Source organism: Nomascus leucogenys, chromosome 17, assembly GCF_006542625.1.
Source record: "Nomascus leucogenys isolate Asia chromosome 17, Asia_NLE_v1, whole genome shotgun sequence".
Lineage (NCBI taxonomy): Eukaryota > Metazoa > Chordata > Mammalia > Primates > Hylobatidae > Nomascus > Nomascus leucogenys.
This window is the reverse complement of record NC_044397.1, coordinates 48370444-48389859: the sequence shown is the minus strand read 5'-3', so window position 1 is coordinate 48389859 and position 19416 is coordinate 48370444. Positions and strand designations below refer to the sequence as shown.

At 38.0% G+C, this 19416-nt stretch overlaps 1 protein-coding gene and 1 pseudogene across 2 annotated transcripts in view; both read left to right on the top strand.

Annotated features, from left to right (window-relative positions):
• Positions 1-17557, top strand: part of ZNF736 (zinc finger protein 736) — a 43489-nt gene extending 25932 nt beyond the window's left edge. The window contains exon 4 of one of the 2 annotated variants that reach the window (XM_030797559.1): positions 9023-17557. In XM_030797559.1, coding sequence (XP_030653419.1) covers positions 9023-10080 — 1058 coding nt within the window. In that variant the 3' untranslated portion in view covers positions 10081-17557. The remainder of the gene's footprint in view (positions 1-9022) is intronic. The other variant, XM_030797560.1, reaches the window with a different exon arrangement.
• On the top strand, positions 16577-17149 carry LOC115831008 (annotated as a pseudogene).
• Positions 17558-19416: the final 1859 nt, after the last annotated feature.

Below are 19416 nucleotides of genomic sequence, written 5' to 3'. Positions count from 1 at the left end.
CGCTTGTTATACATCTTCTTCTTGATATTAGCAGTCCTAACAGGTATAAAGTAATATCTCACAATGAATTTAATTTGCATCTGCCGGATTGGTGACATTGAGCACCTTTCTATATACCTGTTGCCCAACTGTATGTTTTCATTTGTAAACATTTATTTAGTCCTTGGCTTATTTTTAAATTTTGTTATTATTACTATTATAGTTGTTGCCTTTTATTTGCATGAGTTTCTTATATATTTTTGATACTAACCACCTACCAGATATGGTTTTCTTATTCTATTTTTTCTTGGTTCTACAGAAGTGTTTTAGTTTGATGCAGTTTAATTTGTTTATATTTGCTTTTATTGCTGTACTTTTGCTGTCGTATCCAAAAATTCACTTCAAGACCAATATCAAGGTTTCTTCATATGTTTTCTTTTAGGATTATTAAGAATTTATGTCATTAGCATTAGAGTCTTTATTTTATATTTAGTTAATTTTTAAATATTATAAGAAAAGTGGTCTAATTTTATTCTTTTACTTGTGGGTATTCCCTTTTCCCAGTCCCAAGCATGGAAGAGACTGTACTTTCTGCATTATGCATTCTCAGTGGCTCAGTGTCAAAGATGAGTTGATCTTACATGGATGGATTTGTTTCTGGGCTCTCCATTCTGCTCCACTGATGTCGGTGTGCATTTTTATGCACACATCATCCTGTTTTTATTACAGTAGTCTTCAGATGTGGTTTAAAATCAGAAAGTATAATGCCTCTAGCTTTGTTTTTAATCCTCAAAACTGCTTTGGATATTCAGCGTTTCTTGTAATTCCATATAAATTTTAAGATTGAATTTTCTATTACTTTGAAAAATTTTACTAAAATTTTAATAGGGCATTTATTGAATCTAAATTTTCCAATTTTATAGACTGCTCTCAGCAGGTACAAATCTTCTCTTGGGTCAATTAGCTGATAGAATCTTTTTGGGTATGCAGTGGAGAGGGGTTATACGTGGGTTGCTTGACTGCTTCTTGGTCTGTTGTGGAGTTTGCCTTTAGTGGGTTTGTTACCAGGAGACTGGATAGTTGTTAATCCTGTCTTACTTCTTGGCAGACTGAATTGCCTTTAGGACTTTGATCTGTAGGGCCAGCACTAGGGCAGTGTTCTGCAGTACGGCTGGTATATGGTGTGCCTGATGTGTGTTTCTTACTGAGTATGTGGCAAGATTTCCCCAAGTAACTCTTTGAATACTTAGGTTGGCAGAACTTGCCACAGACTGTGACTCTCAGTGCTGAAACTGAGTCACTGAACTGTTTCAGAGAGCACAGTAAAGGCCAAGTTCTGCAGACCTACTGCTATAACCACAAATAGGCATCTTTCCCTGGGTCTCTGGATATGCAGAACCACTCCTAGGCTACGGCTGGAAGGAGCTAGAGATGGTTATGGAGTCACTACAGAATTTTAAGTCAAAATAGTTGAACCATTTCTTGACCTGTAGCCAAAGACCAAGGGTTTTCAAGTTTGCCACCTATATGAGGACCTGCCTTTTCAAAATGACTCCAATCAATCTTTAGTTCTAGCAGGTTTTAAAACCCTGTCCCTGAAAAACAAAATTATTATCAAGGTCTCTTCTTTGAGAAGGAGTCTCACTATATCACCCAGGCTGGTCTCAAACTCGCAGCCTAAAATGATTCTTCTTCTGCCTCAGCCTACAAAGTTGCTAGGATTACAGGTGTGAACCACCATGTCTGTCAACATAATGGACTCCATGTAGTAGTTCTTATAAGACTCTTCTAGGGGTAATGAATACCCTTACCTTTGGTTCATATTAGAAAGTCTTTATTTTTGTCTTATTTTTAAAGTAAATTTCTCCCAGATTAAGTATCCCTGGGGTAGCATTTTTTTTCATCACTTTGAAATTTAGGAAGTTCTTAGTGAGTCCCTTTTTTCTTCAAATAACCTTTCTATGACTTTTCCCCTGCATTCTTCTTCAAAGACTCCTTTCATGAATACATTGGTCTCCTTAATCATATCTAATAAGTTACATATTCCATGTTGATGTTTTTCAACTTTTTTTGTTTTACTTTTTTCATGACTCAATGTTTATAAATAATATGTCTTTAGTTTTCTGATTTTTGTTTTCTGATCATTAATTCTGTTGTGACTCTACAAAATTTTTCAACAATTATTTTTCTGCCACAATTTCTACTGGGTTCTTTTTTTAAAATCTTTGTTCTATTTTTGTTATTGAGCATACTTAGTCTCATTATTTTGACATCTTTGTCAGATAATGCAAAGATCTTTTCTTAAGGATTGAGTTTTGGAAATTTATTTCTTCAAGTGGGGTATGTTTTCTGTCTTTTTTTTATGTTATGTGATCCTTTTATGAAATTTGAAAGCTTAAAAACAGCCATCTAATCTATAAAGACTTGCTTCAAGAATGGCTGTAGCAATGAGCCAGGCTATAGATTTTTTAGTGCTTCACAAACATGTTCTCAGTTATGTCTTTGGACTTTTGTGTGTAATTTCTAAGTTAAAGAGATTTTTCCTCATTTTCTTGTCAGATTCTATAATCCTTTGCTTCCTTAGATGACTGTGGCATGGCAGTTCCTCTAGTATTATAACAACATTCACCTTCTAGCAGATACAAACTATAATTCTCATTACTCCATCATTTTCATATTAAGGGAGACAGACTCTATTAATCAGAACTTTAAACAGACCCATTGTTTTAGATTTCTCCTGAGGATAATACTGGGAGTTGATTGTGTTTTACTTAGACCAATTGCTGTTGAAGGAAAGAACAGTTGTGTTGGAAGTCTTTAAGCTAGACCTGGTTACCTTTTGCAGCATAGAAAGTATTACTGGACTGGAATGTGAAATGAGTGGAAAGAATAGCCATACACTCAGATAGGTATGAATGATTTAGCAGATAACACATATGAAAGGTCCAAAAGTGAAGGAGAAAACAAGAGTTTAAAATGTGGATTGGGAGGCTATTCTTGAAAAGCCTCTTACTGTCATGGAGGACAATTTTTTGATGTATGCTTATTAAGCTTTTGAATTCTTTAAGTCTTCTATCCATTTAATCTGCTGGTGCATTCACGGTGAGAGACAACTCCTTTTTATGTTGTAAGGATCTAAATAATCTAACTGCTCTTCTATTGCTTTGAGGGATCTGGAAAATTTGTCCAAATTTTTGGAGCTGTTTTTTAAAAATCTGTGCATAGTTATGTTAGACATCTGTGAGAGGAGTAGGGAGATTTGGTTAAGAGATTTGAGAGAGGCCCGGGACAGATGTTACATGTTTCTGCTTTATAATTTCCAGTCAGTTGATCATACAGAAAATGAAAGTGAGAACTTTTATCAGAGCACAAAGCATCTGATTAAGTACAAGAAAATCTAAACATCTATTTTACTTCAAAAGTATATTTTTCTTAGCAGGAACTAAACTTAGAAATTTAAATTCTATATGACAAATGCCTCTACTGTGGAATAGTTGATTTTATCTACTCACCTCACAGAATTCCTAAAAACACTAATACCATAGGTTACTTAGAACACTGTCCAGCACATAATAAATTCCAAATTGTTACCTATTTCTTAATAACTATTATTTTATAATTTTATCTTTACTATGAAGACTACTAGGGCTGTGTCTTATATATATGTTTTTCTTTCTGATTTGTGTGTAACAACTATGCCTGTAATTTCACAAGTTCTGAAGTAATGTGCTCAAATACATGTTATATAAAAAGTGAACTAGATAATAGGCACACCATATATTATAATCTTTGATTTATATGTTTAAGTTTACTGCATACAAAAAGTTACTAGCATTTTCATCAACTTTTCTCAAACTTTATGTGATTGTATAAATTTATTTCTAATTATTTTATTTTATACCATGTTGTACTGTATTTATGTTGTTTATATTATTTAGTATGTAATGCTTTGCTTCCAAAGGTCGCCTTGCCTTTACATTTTGTGCAAAAATAGCAGCTATACATTAATGACATAATAAGTATGTCTAGTATTATTTAAGTACCTATTCATATTTTCTCATCAAAGCTTTTTATGAATGATTATAATGCATTTTCTATAAAATGTTACTGCTTTCACTGTATACTAGTGATTCAAACTTTATTGTCTTCAACAGCAATGACATGAAATCAATCTAGTTGCCCACCAGTGGTGGACTGGATAAAGAATATGTGGTACCTATATACACATTGAAATACTACACAGCCAAAAAAAATTATGTTCTTTGTAGCAACACTGATGCAGCTGAAAGCCATTAACTTAAGTAAATTAATGGAAAAAAAACCCCAGAAAGACAAATACTGCATGTTCTTACTTATAAGTGAGAGCTAAATATTGGGTATACATGGATATAAAAATGAAAACAATAGACACTGGGGACCACTAGAGGAGGAAGGGAGGAAAGAGACAAGGCCCGAAAAGCTACCTATGGGGTACTGTGCTATCTACCTGAGTAGTAGTAGCAGTTATTCCAAACCTTAGCAATACATAATATACCCATGTAACAAACCTAGACATGTGGCCTCTGAATCTATAGGAAAAGTTGAAATTAAACAAAATACCAAAATATGTGCAGTCACAGTTAAAATGCATGGCTATCTAGAATAATTATTGTTTAGTAGTACACTATGTTGATTCAATATTTTTTGGTTAATTTTTTTGTTAAATTTTGTTCCACCATTTTATATTTTAGTGGCTTATGTTTTACAGTAGGCTATGTCACGTTAATTAATTGTGTTTTTAGTTTTTATTTATGTATCATAATTTTGTATGACAATAATTCAACTCTGTACACATTAAAACGTTTGGACAAAAGTCAGATATTAATCAATCATACATATGTTGCCAATATAATTATTTCTGTGTTTGTTTGCCTGTGTAAATATTACCCCTATTTTATGACTTGTATATTTGCTTTTTGTTGTTGTTGTTAGTAGTCAATGATTGTTTTATTCTTAATTGTAAGAAATACAAGGGCCGAGCATGGTGGCTCACACCTGTAATCCCTTCACTTTGGGAGGCGAAGGCGGGCAGATCACCTGAGGTCAGAAGTTCAAGACCAGCCTGGCCAACATGGCAAAACCCCGTCTCTAGTAAAAGTATAAAATTAGCCAGGTGTGGTGGTGTGCACCTGTAATCCCAGCTCCTGCAGATGCTGAGGCAGAAGAATCACTTGAACCTGGGAGGCAGAGGTTGCAGTGAGCCGAGACGGCACCACTGCACTCCAGCCTGGGCTTCAAGAGCAAAACTCTGTCTAAAAAATAAAAAATGTATACTCTTTAATATTTTCAGGTATATAGTTCAGCTTTGTTAAGTATATTGACATTTTTAACAACATATCTTTAGAACATTTTATTTTTGTAAAAGAAATATGCTATACACATGAATCCACTACTCATTTTTCCCATTGTCTGGCCCTTTACAAACATCATTCTATTTTCTGTTTTTAAGGATGTAACTATTTTAGATATTCCATGTAAGTAGATTCATACAGTGTTTTTGTGTGTGTGGCTGGCTTACTAATTTGGCATGTGGTCTTCAAAATTTGTCTTTATAATAAATATTAGAAGATTTCCTGCTGTTAAAAAGCTGATTAATATTCCCTTTTTTGTATTTTAAATTATATTTATCAATTCATTTGGTAAGGAAAGTTTAAATTGCTTTTACCTATTGGCTTTTGTGGATAATGCTTCAATATGGTGTACAAATAACTCACTTGACCATATATTAAAGAGTTTATATCTGTGCTGCATTGTGTTTCATTACTTTGGTGTTCTACCTTTATACCAGTACCAAAGTGCTTTGATTGCTGTAGGTTTGTTTTGTGTTTGGAAATTGTTAAGCATAAGGCTTCCAATATTTTTCTTCTTTTTAAAGATTGTCAGGCTTTTCATGTTCCCTTGAGACCTTACGTAATTTTGTGGGGTTTTTTTCTTTTTGGAAAAGTAAAATTTATTTTATTTTTTATATATTTTTTTTGAGATGGAGTCTCGTTCTGTCGCCCAGGCTGGAGTGCAGTGGTATGATCTCGGCTCACTGCAAGCTCTGCCTCCCGAGTTCACACCATTCTTCTGCCTCAGCCTCTGGAGTAGCTGGGACTACAGGTGCTCGCCACTGCGCCTGGCTAATTTTTTTTTTTTTTAGTGGAGACGGGGTTTCACTATGTTAGCCAGGATGGTCTCAATCTCCTGATCTCATGATCCGTCTGCCTCGGCCTCCCAAAGTGCTGGGATTACAGGCGTGAGCCACCATGCCCGGCCAGGAAAAGTAAAATTTAAAATTGAAAAAGGGGTGGGTGTGTTGAACGTGTGGGTCACTTTAAGCAGCATGGACATCTTCACAATATTATGTCTTCCAACCCTTGAAAAAGAGCATGCTCAAAAGTGTGTTTGTTGGGTGCGGTGGCTCATGCCTGTCATCCCAGCACTTTGGGAGGCCAAGTTGGGCACATCATAAGGTAAGGAGATCGAGACCATCCTGGCCAACATGGTGAAACCTTGTCTCTACTAAAATACAAAAAATTAGCTGGGCTTGGTGGTGCGTGCCTGTAGTCCCAGCTACTTGGGAGGGGAGGCTGAGGCAGGGGAATCACATGAACCCAGGAGGTGGAGGTTGCAGTGAGCCGAGATCGTGCCACTGCACTCCAGTCTGGTGACAGAGCAATACTCCATCTTAAAAAAAAAAAAGGTGTGTTAATTTTTATGCTTTTTGAATTTTTCAGCTTTTCTTCTGTTAACTGATTTCTAACTAGTTCAAATCATTCCATTTGGACCATAAATAATTGTCCATAAAATTTCAATTAAAAAAATTGTTAAGACTTTTGTGGTGCCACAGGTCATCCATCTAGGAAAATGTTTCATGAGCTATTGAAAAGAATGTGTATTCTGCTGTCTGTATACATTTGTTAGGTGTAATTATTTTATAGTGCATTCAAGTTTTTTGTTCCCTCATTGATATTCTGTCTTGCTTTATTTATTAGTGAAAGTGGGATGTTGATGTATCCTTCCATTATTATATTGCTGTCTATTTTTGCTTCAATTCCGTCAATGTGTATTTTATGTGTTTGGGAAAACTGTCTTGTATTTATAGGTTCTCAGTGAATGAACCCTCTTACTATAATTGAATGTCCTACTTTGTCTCTTGTCAATTTTGACTTAAAGTAAATTATGTGAAATATGACAGTTTTCAACTTAATTGTTGCCTCTTCTCCTCTCATTTGGTTAACACTTGCATAAAATCTATTTTTCATCCTGCCATTTTCAGTCGTTTTTTTATTGGATCTAAAGTGAATCTCTTGAAGACATGATATAGTTAGATCTTGATATAGATCTTGATATATATCATGATATAGTTAGATTTTTTTTTCATTTTGAAGGATACCTTTGCTGGATATAGTATTCTTGCTTAGACTTTTTTTTTTTCCAGTGCTTTAACTATGTCATCCTACTCCCTTCTTGCCTGAAAGATTTATGTTGTTAAATTTACTCGTAATCTTGCAGAAGCATGCATATAAATACCACATCTCTTTCTTCTTCCTGAATTCCAGATTCTCTTCTTGTCTGCGACTTCTAAAACATTGCTTATGTTATGTCTTGTTAGAAATCTCTTTGTGTTAATCTTAGTTGAAATTTGCTGAGCTTCTTGATTTTCTTATATTTTTTACTAATGTTGAAGTGCATATTAGTCTTTTTTTGTAGTTCCACTACACAATTTTTATTTCTTTCTGTGCTTTTTATCTTTTTGTTGGTTTCATTTTTGTTATTTCATTTTTTTAACCTCTATTTTACTAATTGAGCATCATTGAGATGTAATTTTGATTTTCTAGGGTAATTTATTTTTTTCTTTTAAAAAATAGATCAAGACTTTAATTCAAATTGTTTCACGTAATTTTTACATCTCCTTTTTTAAATTGATTTCTGGATATTCATTTTTATCTTTGAGCCATATTATCTTGATGTTTTGTATATGTTGTAATGTTGCAATTTGTATAATAAAAAGCCACATGTCAAAATCTGTATTAAGTGACTTTTGTCTGAGCAAATATGATACCAATTTTTTAGGCTAGAGATTCTTGGAGTCTCTCAAGCCTGTTCTGTGAATGTTTTCTCTGAGCTTGTGTGTTTTTTAGTTAAAAAATATTCCTCATGTTTTGTTTTTGAGTGTTACTCTTGTTGCCCAGACTGGAGTGCAATGTTACGAGCTTGGCTCATTGCAACCCCCACCTCCTGAGTTCAAGCGATTCTCCGTTCTTCTGCCTTAGCCTCCCAAGTAGCTGGGATTACAGGCATCTGCCACCACACCCTGCTAGTTTTTGTATTTTTAGTTGAGACAAGGTTTCACCATGTTGGCTTGTCTGGTCTTGAACATCTGACCTCAGGTGGTCCACCTGCCTCATCCTCCCAAAGTGCTGGGATTACAAGTGTGAGCCACCACTCATGGCCATTCACTATGTTTCTTATTGAGATCCCTTAGTCACTTGCTATACCCATTGTCTGTCTATGATACTGAAGTCTTTCTTCTCTTTTAACAGTCATTTACCTTTGGTCTCAGCTCTCTGAAACTGTCAATGTATACCACCTTTCCTTTCAACACTGTCATGGAATATAGAAATTAGTCTTTGGTAAGATCTCAATAAGCCAGAAGCATGGACACATGTGCCACTATTTTATTTATTTTTGGAGGGGGAAGACAGGAGTTTGGAGTCTATAGTTAGAGTCATCATAGGATGAAGAATGGCTGTGGTGGGTAAATATGAAATACTTTTATTACATTTCTATGTGGTTCTTGGCATTTTGCTCACTTGGTGTGCCACAAATGCTTAACTGGTTCTTAGACTTCTTGCAAAGGCATTTTGGTCAGTATATTTCTGTTAGGTTTGTATGTCTATAAGAATATAGAGCCTGTGGTATTTTATTGTCATTTTGTTAATGCGCTTTGTATAATTATGTATTTGTGAAGTATATTCACCTGAGTCTAATGAGGGAGAATTTTATTTTTTTTCTCCAGCTGGCTCTTTCCATTTTACTGCAGAGATATTGCCGGAGCATGACATGAAAGATGCATTTCGAAAAGTGATTCTGAGAAAATATAGAAGCTGTGACCTTAATAATTTACATTTAAAGAAAGACAACCAAAGTGTGGGTAATTGCAAGGGGCAGAAAAGCAGTTATAATGGCCTTCATCAATGTTTATCAACTACCCATAGCAAAACCTGTCAATGTAATAAATGTGGCAGAGCTTTTCAGTTGTGCTCAATCTTCACTGAACAAAAAGACATTTTTAGCAGAGAGAAATGCTACAAATGTGAAGAATGTGGCAAAGACTGTAGGTTGTTCTCAGATTTTACTAGACATAAGAAAATTCATACTGCAGAGAGATGCTACAAATGTGAAGAATGTGGCAAAGCCTTTAAAAAGTTTTCAAACCTTACTGAACATAAGAGAGTTCATACTGGAGAGAAACCTTACAAATGTGAAGGATGTGGCAAAACTTTTACCTGCTCCTCAACCCTTATTAAGCACAAGAGAAATCATACTGGAGACAGACCCTACAAATGTGAAGAATGTGGCAAAGCCTTTAAGTGCTTCTCAGACCTTACTAATCATAAGAGAATTCATACTGGAGAGAAACCCTACAAATGTGAAGAATGTAACAAAGCCTATAGGTGGTTCTCAGACCTTGCTAAACATAAGATAATTCATACTGGAGACAAACCCTACAAATGTAATGAATGTGGAAAAGCTTTTAAGTGGTTCTCGGCCCTTAGTAAACATAAGAGAATTCATACTGGAGAGAAACCCTACATCTGTGAAGAATGTGGCAAAGCCTTTACCCGCTCGTCAACCCTTTTTAACCACAAGAGAATTCATATGGAAGAGAGACCTTACAAATGTGAAGAATGTGGCAAAACTTTTAAGTGCTTCTCAGACCTGACTAATCATAAGAGAATTCACACTGGAGAGAAACCCTACAAATGTGAAGAATGTGGCAAAGCATCAAGCTGGTTCTCACACCTCATCAGACATAAGAGAATTCATACTAGAGAGAAGCTCCACAAGTGTTAAAAATGTGGAAAAGCCTTTACCAAGTCCTCATACTGTGTTCAACATCTGAAATTTAATACTGAACAAATGCAGTATAAATGTAATGACAGTGGAAGAACATTTATCATCTTAGAGGGTCTCTAAGAACTTACTTTATAATCTGGTTGCTTATATGTTGGGTGCATATATAGCCCTTTGCTATTATGTAATGCCCTTCTTTTTTTTTTTAATCTATGTTAATTTCAAGTCTGTTTTGTCAGAAACTAGGATTGCAACCCCTGCTTCTTGTTTTCTATTTGCTTGGTAGGCTTTTCTTTTTCCCTTTATTTTGAGCTTATTTGAGATGGGTGTCTCGATTAAAGCATACCATTAGATCTTGATTCTTTTTTCAGCTTGCCATCTGTGTTTTAATTTGAGTATTTAGCCCATTTACATTTAAGGTTAGTATTCATATGTGTGGATTGGATTCTGTTATTAGGATCTTAGCTGGCTATTTTGCACATTTGTTTCTGTGGTTGCTTTATAGTGTCCGCAGTTTGTATACTTTAGTGTGCTTTTGTAGTGACTGGTAATAGTCTTTTTCTTATTTAATGCTTTTTTCAGAAGCTCTTTTAAGACAGATCCTGTAGTAACAGATTTTCTCAGCATTTGCTTATCTGAATAGGATCATATATATTTTTTACTTCTGAAGCTTTCCTTGGTCAGATATGAAATTCTGTGTTGGAATGCTTTTTTTAAGAATGTTGAATATTGACCCCTAATCTCTTTTGACTTGTAGGATTTCAGCTGAAAGATTTGTTGTTTTTCTCATGAGCTTCTTTTTAGAAGTGACCTGGCTTTTCTCTCTAGCTGCCTTTAACATATTTTTTCTTTCATTTTGACCTTGGAGAATCTCATGATTATGTGTCTTGAGGATGACCTTCTCGTGGGGTATCTTACTGGGGTTCTCCACATTTCCTGCATTTGAATGTTGGCCTCTCTAGGTTGGGGAAGTTCTCATGGATGTTATCCTGAAATATGTATTTCAAGTTGTTTTCATTCTCCCCATCACTTTCAGGCAATCTCTTGCATCATAGATTTGGTTTCTTTACATAATCCCGTATTTCTTAGAGGTTTTGTTCATTCCTCTTTATTCTTTTTTCACTGTTCTTATCTGTCTTATTTCAGAAAGCCAGTCTTGAAGCTCTGAGATTCTTTCCTCTGCTTGACCTATTCTGCTGTTAATATTTGTGATTACATTATAAAGGTTTTGTATTGTGTTTTTCAGTTCTATCAGGTCGGCCACATTTTTTCTCCAGACTGGCTGTTTTTTCCATCAGTTCCTGCAATTTTTTTTTCCTTCCTTGCATTGGGTTGCAACTTACTTTTGTAACTCAGTGAAGTTTATTTCTACCCATATTCTGAATTCTACTTCTGTCATCTTAGGCCTTGCTGGAAACGTAATTTGGTCATTTGGATGAAAGAAGTCCACTCTGGCTTTTTGTGTTTTTATCTTTGCACTGATTTTGTCTTATCTTTGTGGGTATATCTTTGAGGTTGCTGACCTTTGAATGGGCTTTTTTTTTTTTTTAATTCTATTTGATGGTCTTGAGTATTTGATTGTGGTATAAGATGGATGCAGCCAACAGGCTTTGTTCCTGGGAGGTTTATTTGTTTTGTTTTGTTTGATGGTGGTGGTGGGTGGGCAGTGCTCAGCTCACAACCCGAGTCTGCATACTCTAACTCCGGGGGACTTGTTTTGTGCCCCAACTGTGTTCTCTGGCTCCTTGAGATTTGGAGTTTGCGATTCTGTGGGACTAAGGTGCTATTGCTGGAGCAGAGTGCTAGGGGATATGGGGTTTCTGCCTGTCTTTGGGTATTCACCTCAGTGGCAGGAGCAAAGCAGCTGGGAGGGGAGTGGGGGATACCTGTTGGAGACTGCGTGCTGTTGCACTAAAGGTGGTGTTGGCTTGGGGCAGGATACTAGCCAGTAAAGGTTTTGATGCCTTCTCTGTGCCCCCCAAGAAGGAGTGATTGTTCAGAGTGTGGGAGGATACCCTGTTCTCTGCACAGTGTTAGCACAAAGGCAGGGGTGGAGTTTTCTGGCTCTCTGCCCACCAAAGTTTCATCTACAATGGCAGTTGCTGGGGGTGGCGGGGCATATTGCATTCCCATTTGCTCGTGGGGCAAGCAAAGCCAAACATTCCTTTGCAGACATGTGCCAGCAAAGAAATATGGGGAGTTGCCATGGTATTGCAGGAAGCTGCAGTATGGGGAAGAAATGTGGGCTGGTGCAGTCATAGGGGCTGCCTTGCTGGAGCTCTTCATGAGTCAGGCATGTCCCTCCAGTGCAGATGCTCTGGTATGAGCTTCCAGGGTACCTGAGACTGCCCCGTAAGCAGCTGTGGCCAGACTGGGTCCCTGGGAGAGGCCAGCAGACCAAAGAGTGCTCAGTTGGACCAGCTTCTTCTGATTTGCAAGACCATCCTGCAGAAATTAGGCCCAACAGTTCCCCTAGGGCTAAAGTCTCTTATGGGAGAAAGTTGAGCCTAGAGAAATGGCCATCACTGGCCACACTTTACGGCACAAGCTCTTGCACCAAACCCTCTGGCCACCACATGAGCTGGCTTGCTGCCTCATCTCTTTTCTTGTCTTCTGGGGGCTACATCTCAGAGAGCTGTAGGTCAGCAATTACTCAGTGCAGCCAGCCCAGGATGGAGGATCTCTACTTTTGGCTAAGTTAGGATTTTACTGTCTGGTGAGGAGCAGTGGGTAGTTTGTGGGACCCATGGACAATGGGCTGGCTTCCTCTCCTTGAGTAAACTGCAGTTTGAGGTGTGAGTAAGGCACTTAGGGTTTTGGATTTTTTATTAGTCTGAGGGTAGCAAGGACAGTTGTACTGCAGAGGCCCCTGGATGCTCTGTCCAGGGAGTTGCTAAGTTGCTACTGGCTCGATAGCTCTGGCAATGATTGGCTAGTGGCCCAGGCCTGGCGAACCTGCCTCATGAGAATATATGAGAACAGGCGCTCACGTAACAGTCTGACCACTTCTGAAGGGCTGCTGCAGTATGCTGGGTGTCCACTGCAGTTTCTACTCACCTCAGATTTTCCAGTACTGGAAGTTATCACCACTAAATGCTGCAAAACAGCAACAATGGCAGCATGCCCTTTTCTCTGGGAGTGCCATCCCAGGTAGGTATAGACCTGTTTCCAGCCCAAAAGCACCTGTAGGAGGTAGCTGGAAGCCCCTGTTGAAGGTCTTACCCAGTGAGGAAAACATGATTGGGGACCCACTTAAGAAAGCAGTCTAGCCATATTTTTGTAGGACAGCTCTGCTGTTCAGAGGTACCACTTCCACCCCCAGTTTATTTGGATTCTCCAAAGCCAGAAGGCTGGAACAGCTAACTCACACAAACAGCAAAAATGGCAGCTCACTCCTCCCTCTAGGAACTGTATCCCAAAGGGGTTTCAAAACTCCATCAACCAAAGAGCACTGGTGGTGGTAGCTGGAGACCCTCATTGGGAAGTACTTTCCAGTGAGAAGGAAGGAAACGGGGGACCTGCTTTAACAGGCAGTCTGTCCATGTCTTTTTAGAGCACCTGTACTGTGCTAGGAGATCCTTTCTGCACCCCGGTCAGCTTGGGCTCTTCAAAGCCTGAAGGCAGGAATGGCTAAGTTGCCCAAGCAGCAAAGATGGTGGCCCACTCCTCTTTCTGGTAGCTCCATCCCAGGGAGGTGCAGTGCTGCTACCAATGGTTGGCTGGACTCTAAGCCAGTAGGTCTTACTGTGTGAGGCATTGTTGAAGTGAGTCCCACAGACCATCACTATCAGCCCCCTGGATTCTGCCTCTTTCCTATGGGTATGTTCAGGGGTGTAACCTCCTGCTTTGCTCGAGTTGCAGTTACTTTTTCTGGAAAGCCAGTATCTAAGGCTCTTGAATCTGCACAGGCCTGAGTGGCTGCTCTGAGACTTCATGTAGCTCTGTGTGTTAAACTGAAGGCCTTGGTGAAGTGGGTTCATGAGGGTATCTCCTCACCTGAAGGTTGCAGAGATCTGTGGGAGAATCATGGGTTTCTAGGGTCACACATGCACTCACTGCTTTACTGGGTGGGGAGGTTCCCTTGGCTCCATGTTCTTCCCCAGTGGCCCATTGTCCTGCCTGGCTTTACTCCATTCTCCATAAGTTGTTTCTTTGATTATTCTCAATGTAAGTACCTGGATGTTTCAGTTGCAGGTGCTGTATTTATGTATACCTTGCATTACTGTCTATGAGAACTACACAGTCTAGCTGCTTCTAATCAGCAATCTCGATCACTTTTCTCTAAAAGGAACCTACTTTTTTATATTAAAAGGATTCAGTATTTTTCAAAAGCAAATTTTGATGTAATTTAACTCTTACATTTGATGCTGTGTCTTCATTTCTAGAATTTATGTGAAAGAACATGGTCAGTGGTTGCTGCACCAGAGTTATGAGAGGTTCTTCTATATTAGATGGACAGATTTATATACTTTTCCATGGAAGATTAAGTAAACTGAAATCTAAGATACATGAAGAAATTCTAAGTGGAAAGGCCACTTAGTAGTTAGTTTACAGCAGTATCGTAAGTGACAGGATGATAGGAGTGTGGTAAGTGATCAGGATAATAATCTGCTTAGTAAGAGAAACAATTTGAATTTTAGAAGGAAATTGCCTTACCATTTGCAAATTAAGGTAATTAAAATACAGTGAATTTCAAAATGCCTTTTTAATGACAATGTGTGAACTTAATTTGTTTTAATAAACCAAAATTGTTGTTATTGTGTTAAGGCTATTTTACATTGAATGTGTATCTTGCCATTGATGTTAATTTATCCCATCTTAACCCAAGGTTGTAGGTAACAATATACTATTGGGTGACAGTGGACTAACATCTCTAGTGATCCCTTTGTCAGTGGTCTTTAACTTAAAATAATTTAGAGAATATGGTTTCTACAACTTACATTTTTGTTTTCTTGTAACTACAGGTTATTATGATGGTTATAACCAAGATTATAATTGAAGCTATATGTTTCTGAATTCTGAACAACTATTTACAAAATTTTATCCTACTTTTTTTCTGTTGAACATATGACTTCTCTGGTCTGCTAAACACATACAGACCTTTAGTTTTGGTTTACATGGATTTAAATGTATAGATATATAACTGTAAAATAAACTTTAAATGTAACAGATTTATAGAGAAAGTAATCTTATGTGTTTATGGTTGTGTACCTACTTTGAGAAGAAAATAAAAATATTAGAATGAAACAGATAATTTTACAAGTGTTGATCACTTACCAGCAAACCAGAAACTTCAAAGATTTTGAAAGCAAATCTGTTTTCTCTGCTGTGTATTAAATTGATTTATCTAAAATGTTATTGCTCCTGGCTTAGAATCGTCTTGTGCAAATTCTCTTTTTTTGTTGTTTGTCTGTTTGTCTGTTGCTCACCATAGACATAATATGTAATTTTCATCTAATTTCATAAAACATTCTTTGTATAATCCCCTCAGAGATTATAAAAGTGACTTTGATAAAATTTAATGGTGTTCACAAAATAATTTTCACGTGAGTAATTTCATAGTGCGTGTATTGTATGTTATTTAGTATATTTTATATTTTGTTTCATTTAGAGAATGCTATTCCAATTTTTATTGTTCATTTTACTTTATAAAATTGACATAATTGAGTTTATTAAATTTATTGGGCCAATTTAAGTAAACAGTTGAACGTTTCATAATTCATGAGGTCTTTTTAGCATATACATGAAGTAAACAGACAATACTAGCTATGTAATAGAAGCTACATAATTAGAAGTAAATATTCTTTTTGAAATTAGCCTGTGGTCTCAGGTGAAAAATGGAAAATATCTATAGTAAAAAAAAATGACATTAATTCTGCATATGAAGAGAGCATAATTGTATCCATGCCGCACAATTGACTCTCACAATTGAAACAAGATGAAGAGATGGACATTTTAGCAAAACTAAGTGAAAACCTTGTAAAATTTTCAGATTATGTTTCTACATTTAAACATCTACTGGAGGAGGTAGAGGCCAATTCTATGCAGTCAAACCTGGAATTGCTGACACGTTAAGAGTATGCACCACAGGTATTGAAACCTAAAATGCCCTAACTCTTTTCATATAGATTAACAAAATATAAAATATGGTTTTAGTCTTCCTCCTCTATATTCTGTCTTAGACAGAACTATCAAGCCATTTCAAGTAGATTTAATTCTAGATTTTTTTTTTTTCTCTTTTTGAGATGGAGTCTCGCTCTGTCACCCAAGCTGGTGTTTAGTGGCATGATCTCAGCTCACTGCAACCTCCGCCTCCCAGGTTCAAGCAATTCTCCTGCCTCACCCTCCCGAATAGCTGAGACTACTGGTGCCCATCACCAGGCCCAGCTAATTTTTTGTATTTTTAGTAGAGATGGGGTTTCACCATGTTAGCCAGGATGGTCTTGATCTCCTGACCTCATGATCCACCCATCTCAGCCTTCCAAAGTGCTGGGAATACATGGGTGAGCCACCGCACCTGTCCTCGATTTTAGATCTTAACACAGCACATCCTCAACTTACTGTCTCCGAGGATAGAAAAGCTGTGTGATGGAAGAACAAAACCAAATGTATGTTATAACCCAAGGAGATTTTATTTCTGCCCTGCTTTCCTGGGCTGTCAGAAGTGTAGTTCTGACAGACATTACTGGGAGGTAGAGGTGGGAAACAAGCCTAAATGGAAATTATGTGTGTGTCAAGACTGTCTTCTTAGGACCTGGCAGGATCAGCCTTCAGTTCTGGATTAATCTGGGGGCAATTGGATGATATATAGAGTGGTTATGCTGCATCAGGTCCTGAGAAAACCCACCTTCTGCCAGTAGTAAAATCCAGTAAGGTTGGTATTCTTTTGGACTATGAATTGGGTGATTTTTTAAAGTAATATAAATGATAGGTTTGTTCTGTGTATTTTAATGATTCTTTCACAAGAGCTGTTTGGCCTTATTGCTATACTGAAGCAGATTCTGAACGTCTTAAAATCTGTTCATTATCAGATGCTGAAAGATAAAGAACAAGTAAATGAATCTATTTCAGTTTTTGTGGGTAATTTAGCCAGTAAATTTAATGTTATTTCTTTAATCTAAGTTTTACTACTGAAGGCCAGAATAGATTTTTTTCTCTTAAGTTTTTGGCAAGTATAAAAGCACGTTCAGAATGTCGCTTTCATAGATACTATGAATATCAATTGTCAAGTGTGTTGATTTCTAAGATAAAATATTTGAGAATTAATATTACCCATCTTGTCCAATAAAATGTTTTTAAGTTGCCTATTTTTAAAAAAATCTATCAATTTTGAATTGCATACCTAGCTAAATTTTTTTTTAAGATTGAGGGTGAGATGTAAAATAATTTATACAAGTAATATAAACTAAGTTTACTTAAATTATTTACTTATTTAAGAAATCTAATTACATTTTAAATAAATTGCTGTTAGCTGTTAGTATTTGTGTAGCATTTTTTTTTTAAGTTTTTTCCTCTAAAGCAGATAACGATTTGAACAAAGAAGAAAACAAAAATTCAATGATTGGGAGGAAAATAAAAGGTTTGTATGATGACCTAATTAAGATAATGTAAAGGATAAAAATCTTAATATTTGTTTTTACACATTTTTGGGCAAAAGTAACCCTGAGATAGTAATGTGCAGAAAGTACTATTATATTCTTGAGACTCTTACTGACTTTGACACTTAGAGAACCTCTGGCACAGGCCCAGGATTCCCTAGGCATTTCTTATGGAAATGAAGCAGAAGGCCATGTCCACAAAGATAAATGAATGCTCACCTTCTAGAGACCAGTAGGTACAGGTTGCAGAAAGAGTAGGCCCTTCTTGAAGGTCCAGGAAGGGGCTGTGGGCACCATCCTAGAAAAGGGGTCTGGGGCTCCATGGAGCCCTCCTGCATGCAGGAGCCTCAGAGGGCCCTGGGTGAGGCCAGCCACGGTGCTCTGTCTTGTCCCTGGCCATTGAGTCCTGCCTCGCCTGCTAGCTTTTTCCACCAAGAAATCAGGATGGCAACCCCCAGTGCAGCCCCACTAGAGGAAGGAGATCAAGAGTGTCAAGGCCCACACCCATCTTGGCACATTAAGTGACTTACTGATTAACTAGTCAATAAGTTAGAGCAGAATATGCTACTGCGATCCCCTGAGATCACATTCTAGGAGAAAACCTGGGTGGCATCTGCCTGAGGCTGTACATTGGAGGAGGGATGGTCAGGCCACCTGGGCTTCAGTGGGCATGTGCCCCAAGCCAACCCAGGGAGACATGGGCTTGGAAAGAGCATGCAATAACGGTAGCATACAGCAGACATGGTGAGCTGTCAGGTGGGCACAGAGGGGTAGACAGGAGGAGTCCCTGAGGGGGAGAACCCTCTCGGCCCTGAACTCAGCCCAGAGATCCCCCAGCTTTTTGAAGCACAGGCTGTACCTAGAGCTGCAGAGTGAGCACTGTGCAGTGTCCTGGTAAAAGGGATGAGCAGCCAATCACTGAGAGGCTTTCATTGCCTATTTTTCTGATGAGCAATTTGAGCCCCCAAAGCCACAAGCCAGGAGGGGCAAAAGCACTGGGCTAAGGCATCACCTGTTTTCTTCATTTGCTCCCATGAGCCTCAAATCTCCCTGGGCTTGCTTTTGAGGAAGAAGATCTCTCTTTCTTGTGAGTGTAGGCACAGAAGCAACCAGTCATGTGGGTAAGCCTACCCACAGCCACTTTTGTGGGGCCACCTGGGCCTCCTCACTCCACTGGCCTGTGAAACCCAACTGGAATTCCTGAGTCCAGAATTCACTTTTGGCCTAGAACCAAAGTGTTCAGCATCCAGGCCAGAGCGGAAGTGGGCCTGTTAATCCCACTGCACAAGGCCCAAATCAGAGAACTGGCTTGACTGTTCAGCTGTACCCAGGCAGTGTGTGTACTGTCCCAAGCAGGTCCCATTCTCTTCCTGGCTCCAATTATTTCACCTGCAACTTGTCATTTGTACCAGCTCTTTCTCTGCCCCCCACATCCTGTGGTTTTTGAAATTCCTCTGAAGACTGTATGAACCAAGCATTAAGGGTCACGGTGTTCTAGCCTACTCAGGCTGTGCCAGGAAGAGAGATCTCTCAACCTACCTTGACACTTAAGAGTCATGTATAAATAGTACCAACCCTAGCAGGAGGGCTGTCACAGACTCTTTTCTGGTCACCATGCCAAAAGATACATTAGAATGACAAGGAAAATAAGACACAGACCTGGCAGTTCTGCCTTTTAAAGAGCAGCCTCAGCCTGGTCACCTTGAACCACAATTCCAGGGTCTGGTTCAGCATGTCC